The sequence below is a fragment of the Mytilus trossulus genome, chromosome 8 (genome assembly GCF_036588685.1).
Source record: "Mytilus trossulus isolate FHL-02 chromosome 8, PNRI_Mtr1.1.1.hap1, whole genome shotgun sequence".
Lineage (NCBI taxonomy): Eukaryota > Metazoa > Mollusca > Bivalvia > Mytilida > Mytilidae > Mytilus > Mytilus trossulus.
This window is the reverse complement of record NC_086380.1, coordinates 58,809,220-58,824,856: the sequence shown is the minus strand read 5'-3', so window position 1 is coordinate 58,824,856 and position 15,637 is coordinate 58,809,220. Positions and strand designations below refer to the sequence as shown.

At 32.3% G+C, this 15,637-nt stretch overlaps 1 protein-coding gene across 1 annotated transcript; it reads left to right on the top strand.

Annotated features, from left to right (window-relative positions):
- The first annotated feature begins 14,099 nt into the window (after positions 1–14,099).
- LOC134727814 (putative nuclease HARBI1) lies at positions 14,100–14,972 on the top strand. The gene has a single exon (XM_063592206.1). The coding sequence runs from the start codon at positions 14,100–14,102 to the stop codon at positions 14,970–14,972; it is 873 nt and encodes a 290-aa protein (XP_063448276.1).
- Positions 14,973–15,637: the final 665 nt, after the last annotated feature.

The window sequence follows — 15,637 nt, the reverse complement described above, 5'->3', positions numbered from 1 at the left end:
ATATTGAAGGTTTTTTGTTAGACATGGTATAGTCCTAAAACAGCTTTGTGAAATCAAAGTGGTCCCAGGTGCATTGATTTAATACTTTCTTGTTACCTTTTGAAACACACATTCAGTCAACAAACACTATTCAGTAGTCTTATCTGATGAATTTTAATTGTGAGTGTCCATTTTTTTAGGCAATAGTAAAATACTTTCTAGTTGACACTAACAGACGTAGGAGGATAGCCATGATAGATTTCTCTACAAATACAATTGAGAATGGAAATGGGGAATGTGTCAAAGTGACAACAACCCGACCATGGGGCAGACTACAGCTAAAGTTACTAGTACCTAATGTATTGTCATTAAAGAAATGTATGCTTTAGGAAATAGTGTCACACCAATGTAAACCGTGATGGACTGCATAAATCATACAATTACATGAAAACATGTTATGTCAACATAAGTCATTAGGCATACATTTCTGAAACTGTGTGATCATTGTCCTTTAAAGAAAAAGAAAAACACGTTCTGGCAATTGATGGTTGTTCTTTATTCATTGCTTAGTTAATTTTTTTTTACTTCATTTAGATTTATCTTAATTTTTGTAAAAGTTAAAACCCTTTTTAAGAAATATTTTGTACAGGTTATAACATGTACAAGGTACTTTTGTACATGTTATAACTTGTATTTTTGCATTATACAAATTATAGCATGTATAATATTTTTGTACATGTAATAACATGTACAAAATCGCAACATGTACGCGACATATCTGTTATACGCATAGTACGACAATGCTTGTTGCGTTTAACAATCTGACTCAAATTAAATTCTCTATGATATTCAGTTCGATATTCTGTTCCGAAAACGATCCATATCAATTATACTTATCCAAGATGAATAATACCAATAAACAGATTTGTAATTACTAGTAATAACAGATTACAACCTCGTCCCCCCTCAAAAAAATAAATTGCCAAAATAACGACAGCCATAATGAAAATTAAAACTTTAAAAACTGAATCTTCACATATGCATCCCAAAAAACATGTTTTTTTTTATAAAGGTTCATAAAGTTTATAACATTTTGAAAATTTTGCTGTTTCCATGATATCGGCGGCCATTTTAAAAAATTCTATTTTTAAATAACAATTCTAAACATGACAGGTGACATTTCTGACAAGTTTCATAAAGTTTGAAGCATTTTGAAATTTAATATAATAATATTTCGGGTGTTTCCATGGAGGCAGTGACCATTTAATGCCAATGACAGATGCAAAATTGGCACAAGACTTTTTAAACGAAGATACATTAGGTTTGACACACCATTTTAAGCCAGTAAATGTTGCTGTAAGATTTTCCTATAATCTTAAATGCTAAACATATCCAGTTTCTATGGCAAAATAGTACTTCCAAAGATTCTCAAAATCATCTATAACCGGTATTTAGTGGAGACCAACACTGAATACCATTGGGTGATTTTAAGTTCAGGCATACTTGAATTATTCAACGATAACAAAAATTGAATTCGCATATGTTCTGTTTCTATTGCAACGGGGGCCATCTTGAAAATGCCATACCCCGATTGCAAATCTGCAAATGATGGGTAACATTATGGTATAGTTCCTTAACGATTGGTTCATACAATTCGATGATATAAAAATAAGCTAGACAAAAAAATTGGAAAAAAAGAAACTTAGAATGACTTCAGGGTACCATAATAATAATAATTATAGTTGTAACTAGAATTGTTATTGCAAGCAAAAGCGGATTTCACCCTGTTCCCCTGATTGCCACTAAATGGCAGCTACATGTACATTGTATTTCGAAATTTGTCATCAGTAAATGCAGATATAAGCATGACAACCGATCTTTCTGTTGGTTTACATAGCGTTCGGTATGCTTTTCAATTGTTTTGTTTCCATGACAATGGCAGCCATTTTGAAAATGCAAATTTCAAAAGTTACATATATTTTTGGAACAAAATCAAACAGCTAGGGCCTCGTAGACATTCCTCTATTCCAATGGAAATATATGACAAAGATGGTGAGATTGTTAATGATGAAAAGGTCGTTTTAGAAAAATGGAAAACAGATTTTGAAAATATATATAAATAGTTCAGCGGACGATTTCGATGGTGATTTTCAAAAATATGCCTCTAGTCATAAAGTCTTATTAGAAGAAAGAATGCTTGATCCTTTGTTTATTGAAAATGAAGAGTTGAATTCAGCTATAAATATAGATGAAATTAGGCGACTTGTCTCAAGAACAAAAAACGGTAAATCGTGTGGAATTGATAATATACCTTATGAAGAATTGAAGACAGAAAACGTGATCGCCATCCTATATATATTCTATGTTTCAACTAGTTTTCGACACAAGCATTGTACCGTCATTATGGCACCAGGGCATTATCTGTCCGATACTTAAAGACAAATCATCAGATACACGCATTCTACTTCACTATCGAGGAATCAGTTTGTTGTCGTGTGTTTCGAAGCTGTACAGTGGATTTATAAACAATAGAGTGTCTTCATATCTTGAGGACAATGACTTAATTTCTGAGGAACAAAACGGCTTTCGTAAAAATCGTTCTTGTGAGGATCATATATTCACCCTTAACAGCATAATAAAAAACAATCCTAATGTTATTGCCACATTTATTGATCTAAAAAAGGCTTTTGATTTCGTAGATCGTGATATGTTGCTGTACAAACTGTTGCTTAATAATATTGAAGGGAAAGTATATAACTCTATTAAAAAAATGTATGTGCAAACAACCGCAAGTATTCGATTAAACAATAAAATGTCCGATTGGTTTTCATGTAACTCTGGTGTAAAACAAGGTGATAATCTATCTCAGACATTATTTTCTGTTTTTATTGATGATCTTGTAGATGATATCAATCAACTTGGACTTGGTTTTAATATTGGGGAATCGAAATTGTCTTTACTTTTGTATGCGGACGATAGTGTTTTGATGGCCGAGAATGAATGTAATATGCAAAAGATGCTAGATAAATTACATGATTGGTGTAAAAAATGGAGAGTCTTAATTAATACACCCAAGTCAAAAGTTGTACACTTCAGAGCATCTCGAAAAAAAACCGGAGCGAATTTCAGTTAAGAATCGGAGGGAACATCTTGCAAATTATAGACAAATATAATTACCTTGGAGTTATTTTTAACGAGAAAAAGATTATACATCGTATTCTGAAAATCTTTCTGCAGCTGGTGGAAGAGCACTCGGAGCTGTTATATCGAAGATACACAGTTTAAAATAATTTGGTATAAAGACTTATGAAAAACTGTATGTCTCTTGTATTGTACCTATACTCGACAACTGTTCTTCAGTGTGGGGTTTTAAAGACTTAAATTGTGTCGACATTGTTCAAAACAAGGCCATACGATACTTTTTGGGAGTTCACAAGTTTGCTCCAAAGCTGGCTATCAACGGAGATGTTGTATGGTTACCTTCAAAAGAACGTCGCTGGTGTAATATGGTTAGATATTGGAACCGTTTGATGGATAGGGACAATAGTAGACTTTGTAAAAGGGTGTTCCTATGGGACTACGAATTATCTACAAACAATTGGTCATCTAGTGTAAGAACAATAATGTCTTTAGTTGGTATGGATGATAACTTTCAACAAATAGTAAAATGTGATGTTTATAGCGTCAGAAACAATCTGATGGATATATGTGCAACAAAATGGCATACAAACTTATCTAACTTTCCGAAACTTCGTACATATAGAACTTTTAAATCTACATATTCAACAGAGACATATGTGAAACAAAACATAAAACGTAGATAAAGATCGGTACTGGCCCAGTTTAGATGTGCATGGCATTCTTCCGCTTAGATTAGAAACAGGACGTTTTGTTGGTGAGCCAGAATACCAACGGATATGTAAAATGTGCGACTCCGGACATGTTGAAAATGAACTACACTTTGGTTGGCTGGGAATCTCTTTTTGAAAGAAGAAGGAGAAGAAAATTACAGATGTTTTATAACATGAACCAAAAGCATGCACCAGAATATCTATGTAATCTTGTACCTCCTTGTGAACAAAGTACAACCAACTACCCGTTGCGAAATGGTCATGATATTATTGTTCCATTTTGTAGACTTTCCCTTACTACTGAATCGTTTATTCCCTCTACTATACGTGAATGGAATAAACTTGATCCAAAAATTCGCAGTGTCGACTCTATTTCTAAATTTAAGAAAGAATTAAAAAACGATAGTCTAGTATGTAAAATTGAAACGTTTTATTTTTATTTTTCAACCTATAAGGAATAAAATCATAAACTATGAGAACATATGTTCATTTAAACATACTTTACATATACACACTGTATAAATTGTAAATAAACTTGCAGTTTAAATGAACATATGTTCTCATAGTTTATGACTTTATTCATTATAGGTTGAAAAATACAGGCAAAGTTTAGATGTTTAGATGTTATTAATTATTGCTGACACAGGACGTCATCGTTGTCATCAATCCACAAGTCATCGTCACAGAAGTATACGACTTTTCAAACTTTCTTTTTCCTTTTTTACTTTGTCTCCTCTTTGTTCACCTATGAAAGCTAGTATTATATTGTATAAACTGTTTGATTTATATGCATGTCTATTATATTATACTGTTATTGTAACTTTATATTGTATTATGGAGAAGACTTCATAAGTACGATTTACTTGTGTCTAATCCATTTTGCTTTAATTCAGCAAATAAAATATGTTTAAACTGAACTACACTTTCTAATTGAATGCCAATTTTACAATAGACTACGTTATCAATTATTCTGGACTTGGTGAAACCGTATTAAATTTGAATAACAGTGAAAAGTTAAAGGACATGGTACGATAAGCATCAGAGAACGGCCCCCTACTTTCGTTCAAATTAAAAGTGACTTACCATTAATTATAATACATTATTCTTAAAGTTTAAAACCTATATTTTTGTAAACATCAATAGATTTTTCAACTTCCGTTGATATTATTCATGCTCTGTTGCTGTAAAGACCTCAAGATTCGCGAAAAGGGCAGAAAAATGGCAGTTTCCAAACGTTTTTCTGCATTTTAAACTATGAGCGTACCTACGACCCACGATCATATTTATACCAGACATTCCTTGAACATAAATGTTGATGTAGTTCAAATATTTTAGTGGGTCGTAAGTACGCTCATAGTTAAGAATTCAAAAAAGTGACAAAAAAATCGTCGTTGTTTTCATTGAATAATCGAAATTTTTAACCGAACTGCGGACCGGAGATGATTTCCGGTATTTACTAGATCTGACGACGGAAATGTATTCTTGCTACGCTATAATAATAGCTAGTTTCTTTAAGACGAAAAATAAACATTTTTTGACACAGGAAAACATGATATCTCTTTACTAATTATTCTTGAATTTAAAGTGACATTTTAGCAGACCGTCGAAATTTGACCCAAAATTAGACGTGAACTGTGATAAACTTCTTCAGAGAAATACTGGGAACGTAATTGTGAATGAATATAATAACTGGTTCATACGCAAAAAGTGCATTTATACGATATTTTGTTTCATAATTGACGAAATCGTCGCCCTGGAATGTTTTAATCGCCGTTGACACTTTTGTGAAAAGTTCTTTCTTTCACATCCGCATTTCTACCAATTATGGCATGCCAAGTTAACATTTTAGACAATCATTAAATAAAAATACAGATGGCGAAAATAAACTACAGAGCTGTGAATAATAACAAACATTGTAATTCATATCACATAAGAAGACACCATGTGACAATTTTAATTAGTTAATTGTGTAATTGTAACAATATTCAAGATTAAACAAAACTATCCAACACTTTTATGATCTAAATGATGTATCTTGAGCTATTTTTTTTTTTGGTCATGGCGTTGAATTTATTGGACTTATTATTTGTAATTGTCACCCGCCTTCCTGTTGTTCTTTCTTGACGACAACGCGTGTTACTTCGTATTTCTTGTTTGCGGCAAATCATTCTCTACATATCTTTCCGTTAAAATGTGCATGCATAAAGTATTTGTCACTGGACGGTCAGAAAAACAACATTCAATCAATCATATATCTTCTAAAATAACAGCACTTACTAACATGTACAATGAATTTAAACATATTCAAAAGAATAAAAATTTCTTTTATTTTTTAATCAGATATTTACACGTTAAAGAAAATAAAACAAGTATTGAATATGAAAGGAATAAACCGCATCATAGTTAAAGATATTTTGCTTGGAAGACGTGTGTTTCGCATACAAAAGACTCGTCAGTGCAGTCGAATAAAAAAATGTCAAAGGACCATAAAAGGCTCAAAATTCAGGGTTTTTTTTGTGAATAAAGGTGATTTATTCCTGAATATATTATCCGTAGTTTTTGCAAACAATATAAAGTTTTGTAAACAGTTAATTCATAAAAGTTACTATTTCAATAATAATTCATGTTTACACGAAGTGCTAAGTTTTGGATATCATGTTGCTGCATGGGTTTGTTTTTAGTGTGCTATAGCTTAAAATTTACAGTCCGTTGGAAGACATATAACCCTAACTTGACACTCCGATCCAACTAGTTTTTGTTCTTACCCTTTAATGCCAATTGATTAACGGAAATCAGCAAATACCAATTTTTAAGTCTTAAGTTTGACTAGGCCGGTGTCAGAACCCACGATATCAGGCGTTTAAATTCATTTATTATATTACTAAATTGTACAATGAATGAATAAAAGGGTGAATACTGTAAGAATCCATCTTATATGAATCCGCGCTTAAACATACACATCCACCCAAAAGAAATAACTTTTGCAACATTTATAGAAATAAGAAGACGTGGTATGAGTGCCAATGATACTACTCTCCTTTCAGGACACAACATGTAAAAAGTAAACAATTATAGGTCAAAGTACGACCTTTAACACAGAGCTTTGGCTTACACCGACCAGCAAGCTATCAAGGACACACAAGTGGCTAATGTAGCAATTCAAACAGGAAAATCAACGGTTTAATCTTTATATAAAAAAAAAACTAGAAACGAGGAACACGTATGAACAACACATGTTCCTTACTAGTTGCAAACAAACGCAGCATGTGTAAACGTTTATACGGGCGACAACCTTCACCCTAACCCGAACTTATATACTAGTAGTTACTCTTATTAGTAACTTGCATGTCCAATTATAACTGTAGTTCATTTCGATAAACAAATTACAAAAACACAAAAACAAAACGAAAAAATACAAATGCAAATTAATCACATACATGCATTTTACACGATATTTCACAAATTATTTGACACTGACAGGGAAGTGAAACCATTTTTCGTCATTGCCAGTATTCACATCATAAATACAGATAACAAAAATGTTCCATAGATATAGGAAGATGTGGTGTGAGTTCCAATGATACAACTCTCCATCCAAATAACAATTTATACAAGTAAACCGTTATAGATCAATGTACGGCCTTAAACACGGGGCCTTGGCTCACACCAAACAACAAGCTATAAAGGGCCTCAAAAGTACTATTGTAAAACCATTCAAACCATAGTCCATTTCATCGTGAAAGAACATCAGTTTATTCTGTACTCAGTTTTCACTTGTCTTTGTCACTTTTTCCATGACTTCAAATGAAATGAATGGATTCATTATGTTATAACTATTTTCTTCTTTTTTTTTGAAATTTTATTCTCATACACACTTGTCCCGGTCTACACTTATTTAGTTTTTATACATTGACTTGTGATATTTGGCATACAGTGTATACCCATGACTAATTTTGTTTATTTTCTTTGGTTACATCTTTTGACATCAGACTCGGACTTCTCTTGAATTGAATTTTAAATGTACGTATTGTTATGCGTTTACTATTCTACATTGGCTAGAGGTATAGGGGGAGGGTTGAGATCTCATAAACATGTTTAACCCCACCGCATTGTTGCCATAAATCCAAAACATAAAATCTGAAATATAAAAATAACGAAAGGGAGCTTACTTCAATAGATATAAACAATTCACTTAATCTTCATGAAAATTGGTGAAAGTGTTTTTGAGTTATTGTCTGAAGTGTAATGTGGACGACCGACCCCCCCTTTTTTTTTATGAATAAAGCCCCATAAATCCAAAACTTAAAATCTGAAATTAAAAAAGACGAAATGGAGCTTACGTCAATAAATATAAATAATTCACTTAAGTTTCATGGACATTGGTGAAAGTGTTTTTGAGTTATTGTCCGAAGTGTGGACGACGGACGGACAGACGGACAACGGTATACCATAACACGTCCCGTCTAAAAGACGACGGGCGTATAAAAATATAAAGAACCTATTATTGCATGGTTGATATGGGGTACGTCTAAACACCGCTCAGGACCTCCTGAGTGCACTCAGGACATACAAAGTGCACTCAGGACCTTTTATAGTCATCGTATCTGCATACAGGATGGATGTATATATTCGTTATACGCTTCTTATTTTAGAGTTAACTTTTTGGTAGAATTTGAAATGGAACTTAGATAGATATGTTAATTCTTATAAAATGATGAGGGCACGTGTCACTGATAACACAACTACTGAGCCGTGAATTATCCAATCAACAAAATTGATTGGATTATCTTTATTGCTGATCATGATTTGTATTGTTATATCAGTGTTACCTTTCACATGAATTTGCATATAGAAAAAAATAAATATCTCAAGACAATATTTTATTTAAGTCAAGACAATATTTTATTTAAGTCTCACCTCTTCATTATATAAAACATACAAACAGTTGATAAAACAAAATCATAAAACATACAAGAGCCACTCTAAAAAGAGTTATGAGAGACTATCTAAAAAGTATATACAGTATTTACATTAAAATTAGCTATATAAAATACATTTTCTCTTCAATAAAATGTCATTGCAGATTTGGCAATATAAAAGTACATATTTTCATCAGTGAATAAAAATATAAATTTATCGTCATCAGACAATTGCATAAAATTAACTTTAACAAGAGATGCTTGATAAAACAAATAATAACGCAAATCTTCATACAAAGGACACTTCATTAAAACATGTTTCTCATCTTCAATTAAAAGATTTTCATTACAAATACTGTTAAAACAAATTCTATTTTCAACTAAAAGACCTTCATACCTTCCAGTCTCAATTTTCAGAGGAGCAGTACCACTTCTAAATTTGGCAAAGGCACTCCTATATCTCATTATATATCTTTATTCTCATAAACCAAAATCCATGGGACAGAGATATTATAAACATTAATAATATAACATAAAGTCAGAATTAATACAAATGTATGATCTACAACTGGGAAAATATGTCCAGCTACATTTAATATAAAAAACACATTATGCATGTATACAATATTATATAAAAAAAATATTTAACAATGTTTCCCCTAAGAGTCCAGCTGTTTATTAATCAGTTTAATAAATTTGCACAAATGATTCAACATACTGAAGTTTCTAGTATTCATCAAATCATGAAATTTCAATATGTTTGGTCTATTTAGATAATATGGTTTCAAATTTTTTTCTCTATCATGATTAAATTTCGAACAATTAAAAATATAGTGGAATTCATCCCCAATATCTCCTGAATTACAAAGTTATTACGGGCGAAAGGTCCCAATACACCAATCAAACACTTGAAAGTTCTAATTTCCAAAATTATCCATTTCATTATCAAATAAGATGACTTATCTTAAGAGCGAACAAAACAACACCTCCATTCATACATTCGTAAATTCTCATTCGATGTACTTTTTCAGTTTATATTTCATCAGTGATAACGGGTAAATTAATTTGTTGTGTTTTGTATTTCACGAATAAAGAATTTTTTTTATAGTCGCTTTTTTCTGTAACAAATTCGATTTTTATTTTTCAGCGTGATTCTTTTCTCTCTCTCTAAATCAAGTTTTTAAATAAACACAATGTTAACTGAATATCAAATTTTATTAATTTGTATATCTTTATTCTCAACAAACCATCATACAAGAGAAGACAATTATATGTACAATATTTAGAATTTAACCTTAACGAAAATCTGTGCACGAAGACTTAGTCGTGGTTTGAACGGATTTCGTGTCAATATACTGTCTTCGAAATAGTCTTTCTCGCTGTAAAAAAAAATCATTTTGTATAATTTAGTTCAGAATCTTACTACGATCTAACTTATATATTGTTGAGAAATAATTATACCCAAAATATCATAATTTTCAAAAAAACAGAGACACAAATGGAGACAAAACCATTTTTAGAATTTATTTTCACATTGAAATTCGTTTCTGGCTTGTGAAACTGGACAAAACGGCTTTAATTAGAGAGAAAACTTAATAAATGCGGATGTCTTAAAACATTCGTTATGCTCAAAAATAAAATTCCTGGACAAGTTCGAAAAAATGAGAAATAACATCTCACTATATGTATATAAGTAAGTTTGTTTGAAAAGAACGGCTTTAACAGTTAAGAACGGTATCCATATACAAAACTTAATATTAATTCTTGAAAAGTATAAACATTTATTTCCCTTTTCAAACTCGTGCAAAGAATTAATTAATGGTCCAGGACAAGAACGAGTATCAATAGGGGAAACAATCTTCCTAAATAAAATTTAGATTGAAACGCAAAAATCAACGCTTTAAATAATAAACTTAAGAATAAAACAAAAAAATTTATGGAACGAAATTTCAATAAAATACGAAAATCTTAAAACATCGTGATATTCATTTTAAACGTCACAATATTCACTGGTATTAAAGAGATAAAAGTAACTGCAATTACGATTATCCCAATATGGCGACGGCAGATATAGGTAAAATCTTTACAGTCATTTAACTCAAATGTAGCATGTTTTTGTCACTAGTTACTCAGCTGCAAGGTTTTTCTATACCATAACATCATATTTGAATCGTAACGGTGCACTGGAATTGTCTAGGCGCTTTGAAAATTGCCGTTGAAAAATTCGGGATGATAATCGTAACTCGGATAAAAAGATAATCGTAATTATGGTATCAAAAAATGCAAAGATAATCGTAACTGGATAGTGTTTTATTGATATTGACACTAAAAACGTATATCTGATAGCACATGATGAAATTATGGTGATGAATTAATCACGTTTCAACATCTTATGAAAATCTTTACAGTCATTTAACTCAAATGTAGCATGTTTTTGTCACTAGTTACTCAGCTGCAAGGTTTTTCTATACCATAACATCATATTTGAATCGTAACGGTGCACTGGAATTGTCTAGGCGCTTTGAAAATTGCCGTTGAAAAATTCGGGATGATAATCGTAACTCGGATAAAAAGATAATCGTAATTATGGTATCAAAAAATGCGAAGATAATCGTAACTGGATAGTGTTTTATTGATATTGACACTAAAAACGTATATCTGATAGCACATGATGAAATTATGGTGATGAATTAATCACGTTTCAACATCTTATGACATATCTTTTTGTGGATATATTATTGGTCCGGGAACACAATTATCCCCCTTCAATTTTCGTTTCCCTTTAATTTCAGTATATTTTTTCTTAAATTTTTTTTTTGCCTTTCCTTTGATTTTTTCCCCATTTTTTTTGCTTTAATGTGAATGTAAGGTCATCTAAGAGAATTTCTGTCAAATTTCTTTTTCATATTTTGAGCAGAAATGAGTAATTTGGTTAGGTAAACATAGGTGGGATTTCCCCTTTTCGGAAGCTCTCTGGCTTAACCCATACTGGTGTCCATGTGTTTTGTGTTGCCAAGAGAAAATGAGACGATGAAGTTTTCTAATTTTTTGAAATGTTTTGTGGTTAATGCCAAACTTCATGTACACCAAATCTTGTTAGAAAAGCGCAGGTGGGATTTTTTTTTATTAATCATTATGTTATAATAGACAGATAGGGGAAATTAATTGTGTTCTCGGACCATTAATCATAATGGTTCAAATGAAATCAGCTACATACTATTATATCATAAAATTGGAAGGGTGAACAAGCTTCAAGAAATTTGGATATGGGAAAAACACGAACTATGTTAAAATACAAAAAACTCCCAAGAACTAGGAATCTCACAAAATATGGGAATGAGCGATGGGGCAATTTTATAGGAAGTTATGATATATGGCAATAATTGTCAGGGTAAACACATGTGTCACCCTACATCAGATTTGTGATTAATAAGATTTAGAATGGAAATGGGGAATGTATCACAGAGACAACAACCTGACCATACAAAAAACAACAACAGAAGGTCACCAATAGGTCTTCAATGTCGCGAGAAATTCCCGCACACGGAGGTGTCCTTCAGTTGGCCCTAAGACTGTTAAAGAACATTGATTTATCCTGAATAAAACATAGTAAATATAATAATTATTGTTTTAAATCATTTAATGCAGGTGGCTATGTGTGCTGTTTCAATTCTAGTCCATACCCGTTATGCCATAATGAAGTAGGAAAGACGTTTTATATTCGCTAGAGACAGTTTGACGAGAAATTAAGAACAACAGTTTTGCACTTTTGGGATATGGGATATTGCTACCCCCCCCCCCCCTCCATTTTCTCCCCCCAAAAAAACCACCTTAAACGCGCACATAGCATTGAAACTTTGAAAACAATTAGAATATCTACTTACCACAATACCTGACCCGACAGCTGCTTCATTGTCAATATATTGAACAGGTACATAGATATATGAAGATGCGGTGTGAGTACTAATGAGACAACTCTCCACCGAAATAAAAATTTCAAAAAAGTAAACCATTAAAGGTTAATGTACGACCTTCAGCATGTATACATTAAAGGTAATACATATTGTTGTCTGTTTTAAGGGCAATTTTCAATAAAAGTGTGAATTTCAGACCTAAAAAAATTAAAATCAACTAGTCAAAATTTTTATTTCTAGAGTTATTTTGAATACCTCTATTGAAGACCTGGGACCTTATTCACAAAGCATCCGTTAGCTAACGGACCCGTTAACATTTCCGTTAAATTTCCGCTAATTTTATTTCGTATTCACAAAGCCTCCGTAAAATAACGCATCCGTTAACGTCTCCGTTAAATGTTACGTTAACCTGAATATTTAACGGATACTCCAACGTACCCGTTAAACGGGCACTAAGAATATTTTATACAATGAATACAGTGATTGTAAACTTTTGCAATATTTTAACATGTGGTGGGTATGGATAGTTTTTGAGAGTAGCCAGGAAAAATAATATTATGCACAAAGTTACCCCTTACAATTGTTGAAAAGTGCAACATTTTAATATGTCTTTGCGACTTCTTGTCAATCTTTATATTGTCTATATATTTCAGTAATAATACCGCTTAAATAATTTAAAAAAATACATGTTAAAAAAAAATGATACAGTCACAAACACATATCAGACGGTATATGAATGTAACATAACAATTTATGAAATATTGTTATTCTTCACAAGCAAAAGTGTAAACAACAGAACATACACAAATTTTTTTTTAACATCTTTAACACGGAAATGTATGATTCATCAATAACATATCGTTTTTCACAAAAATCTATGCATTGAAGTCACGGGCGGATCCAGAACTTTTGATAAGGAGGGTCTTCTGACCTTTCCTTACAGATTTCAGGCAGTAATATTTTAGAAAAAAATAGAATAAAATGCATTATTTTTCCGATTTCTTGTAATAATTAAATTATCCCGATTTGTATGAAAGTTTAATGAATAAGGTTACTGCATGTATTTTGACCTCAAAAGATTGTTTATAATCATGATAATTTTATATATCTTTTTAATATTTTTTTCAAGTTTTCTCTTTCAAAGAGGAGCGTAAAAAGGAGGCGTAAGGGGAGGGTTATTCGCACAAAAGAACGCGAAATGAAATTGCCATTTCACTATGAACGATCGAACACTTAAAAATATTTTGCACGTTGTTCTTTTTACCGATTTTACGAAACAAGGTCAATAACGAACCTTCTTCACGGCTGCATGTGAAAAATGGCATACCTATAGTCACCAGTTAAAATGGAGCACCGCTATAGCAAGCATCGCGTCACAACTGTCAGCGTGACGTCATGATCATTTGACGTCACTCAGCTAGGAAACATTGTCAAAAATGGCTTTGATGCAGTTATTCCATGCCAATAATCGAAACAATTTACGACGCAACAGAATTTTTAGAGACAGGTTGAATCCCTTAGACGCCTATGATGACCACGAGTTGCTGTATAGATATAGGATGTCTAGACAAACGTTAATGAGGGTGATCGATATGGTCCGAGATGACATTGTTCATGAAACTCAAAGATCATATGCCTTGACACCAGAACAACAGACGTTTGCAGCGATAAGATATTATGCCACAGGATCGTTCCAGACAGTGGTTGGAGATACAATGGGGATTAGCCAGCCATCAATGTCAAGGATTGTCCAGAGAGTGTCTTCTGCTTTATGTCGTCATGCCGGACAATACATCAGATTTCCGACAACTCCTAGATTTCAGCAAGCAGTTAAAGAAGGCTTCATGAATGAATTCACATTCCCAAATGTTCTAGGTTGTGTGGATGGCTCACTAGTACAAATTAAAGCACCCTCCACCAGAGAAGACATGTATGTGTGTCGTAAAGGATACCATGCGCTTAACATTCAAGGCATATGTGACAGTCAAAAGAAATTCCTAAACCTTGTTGTTCGTTGGCCAGGGTCATCTCATGATGCTTTTATTTGGAATGAAAGTGGAGTTAAAAGGTATATGGAAAACCATGCAGACTGTGGTTACTTGCTAGGAGATCAGGCGTATCCTCTTAAGCCGTATTTGCTTACCCCTGTTAGAAATCCCCAGTCAGACGGCGAGCTAGCCTATAACAGACTTCATCAGAGAACAAGACAGCGTGTAGAGGATACGTTTGGACGATGGAAATGTCGATGGTTAATGCTGCACAAATTCGGTGAGAACATACATATATCTGTCAGTGAATGGCCTTTTTAATTTTGTTGTTTAGATCCGAAATTAAACTAAAGACCTTTGTACCTTTGTACATATTTTAACTGTTTATATTGAATCGGTAATGTGCAACTTACGTTTTTGTATGTTGATAAACCTTGTAACATTTTTAAACCAAAATCGTGCTTAAAAATATTTCTTTCCAATGAGGGAGCTTCCTTTGATGACTTTTACTTTTTCTTTGACTTTATTTTAACTTGCGCTGAAACGGCTTTTATCTTGTTAACGAAGTACATTATATCATGCATACGCAAAAGCATTCGGCAAATCTCGAAACAATTACATGCTGGAAGCAAATAATTCAGAAGCAGTACATTTCAAGAAATTTTACATTAAAACAAAAAAGTATACCCTAAAAAAAGTATGCAAAAAATAGTTTTATACGGTACCCAACATGTTCAATTTCTTTTCAACAACTCGTTTCATAATTATGACTTTTTAAAGCTTTATTTGATACAAAGAAATTAACAAATATTCTTTAGATTAACAAAGTTGCAGCTATATATGCGAAGGAATATTTTTTGCCGAAAATATGTTCTTTTTGCCGCCCCTAATTAGTGATTCTACACCATAAGCATCTGTGTATTTTGCTGTCTTATTTATTGTTTGTCTTTATGTCGATTAAGCAATACGTGTTACCGAACCGTTTT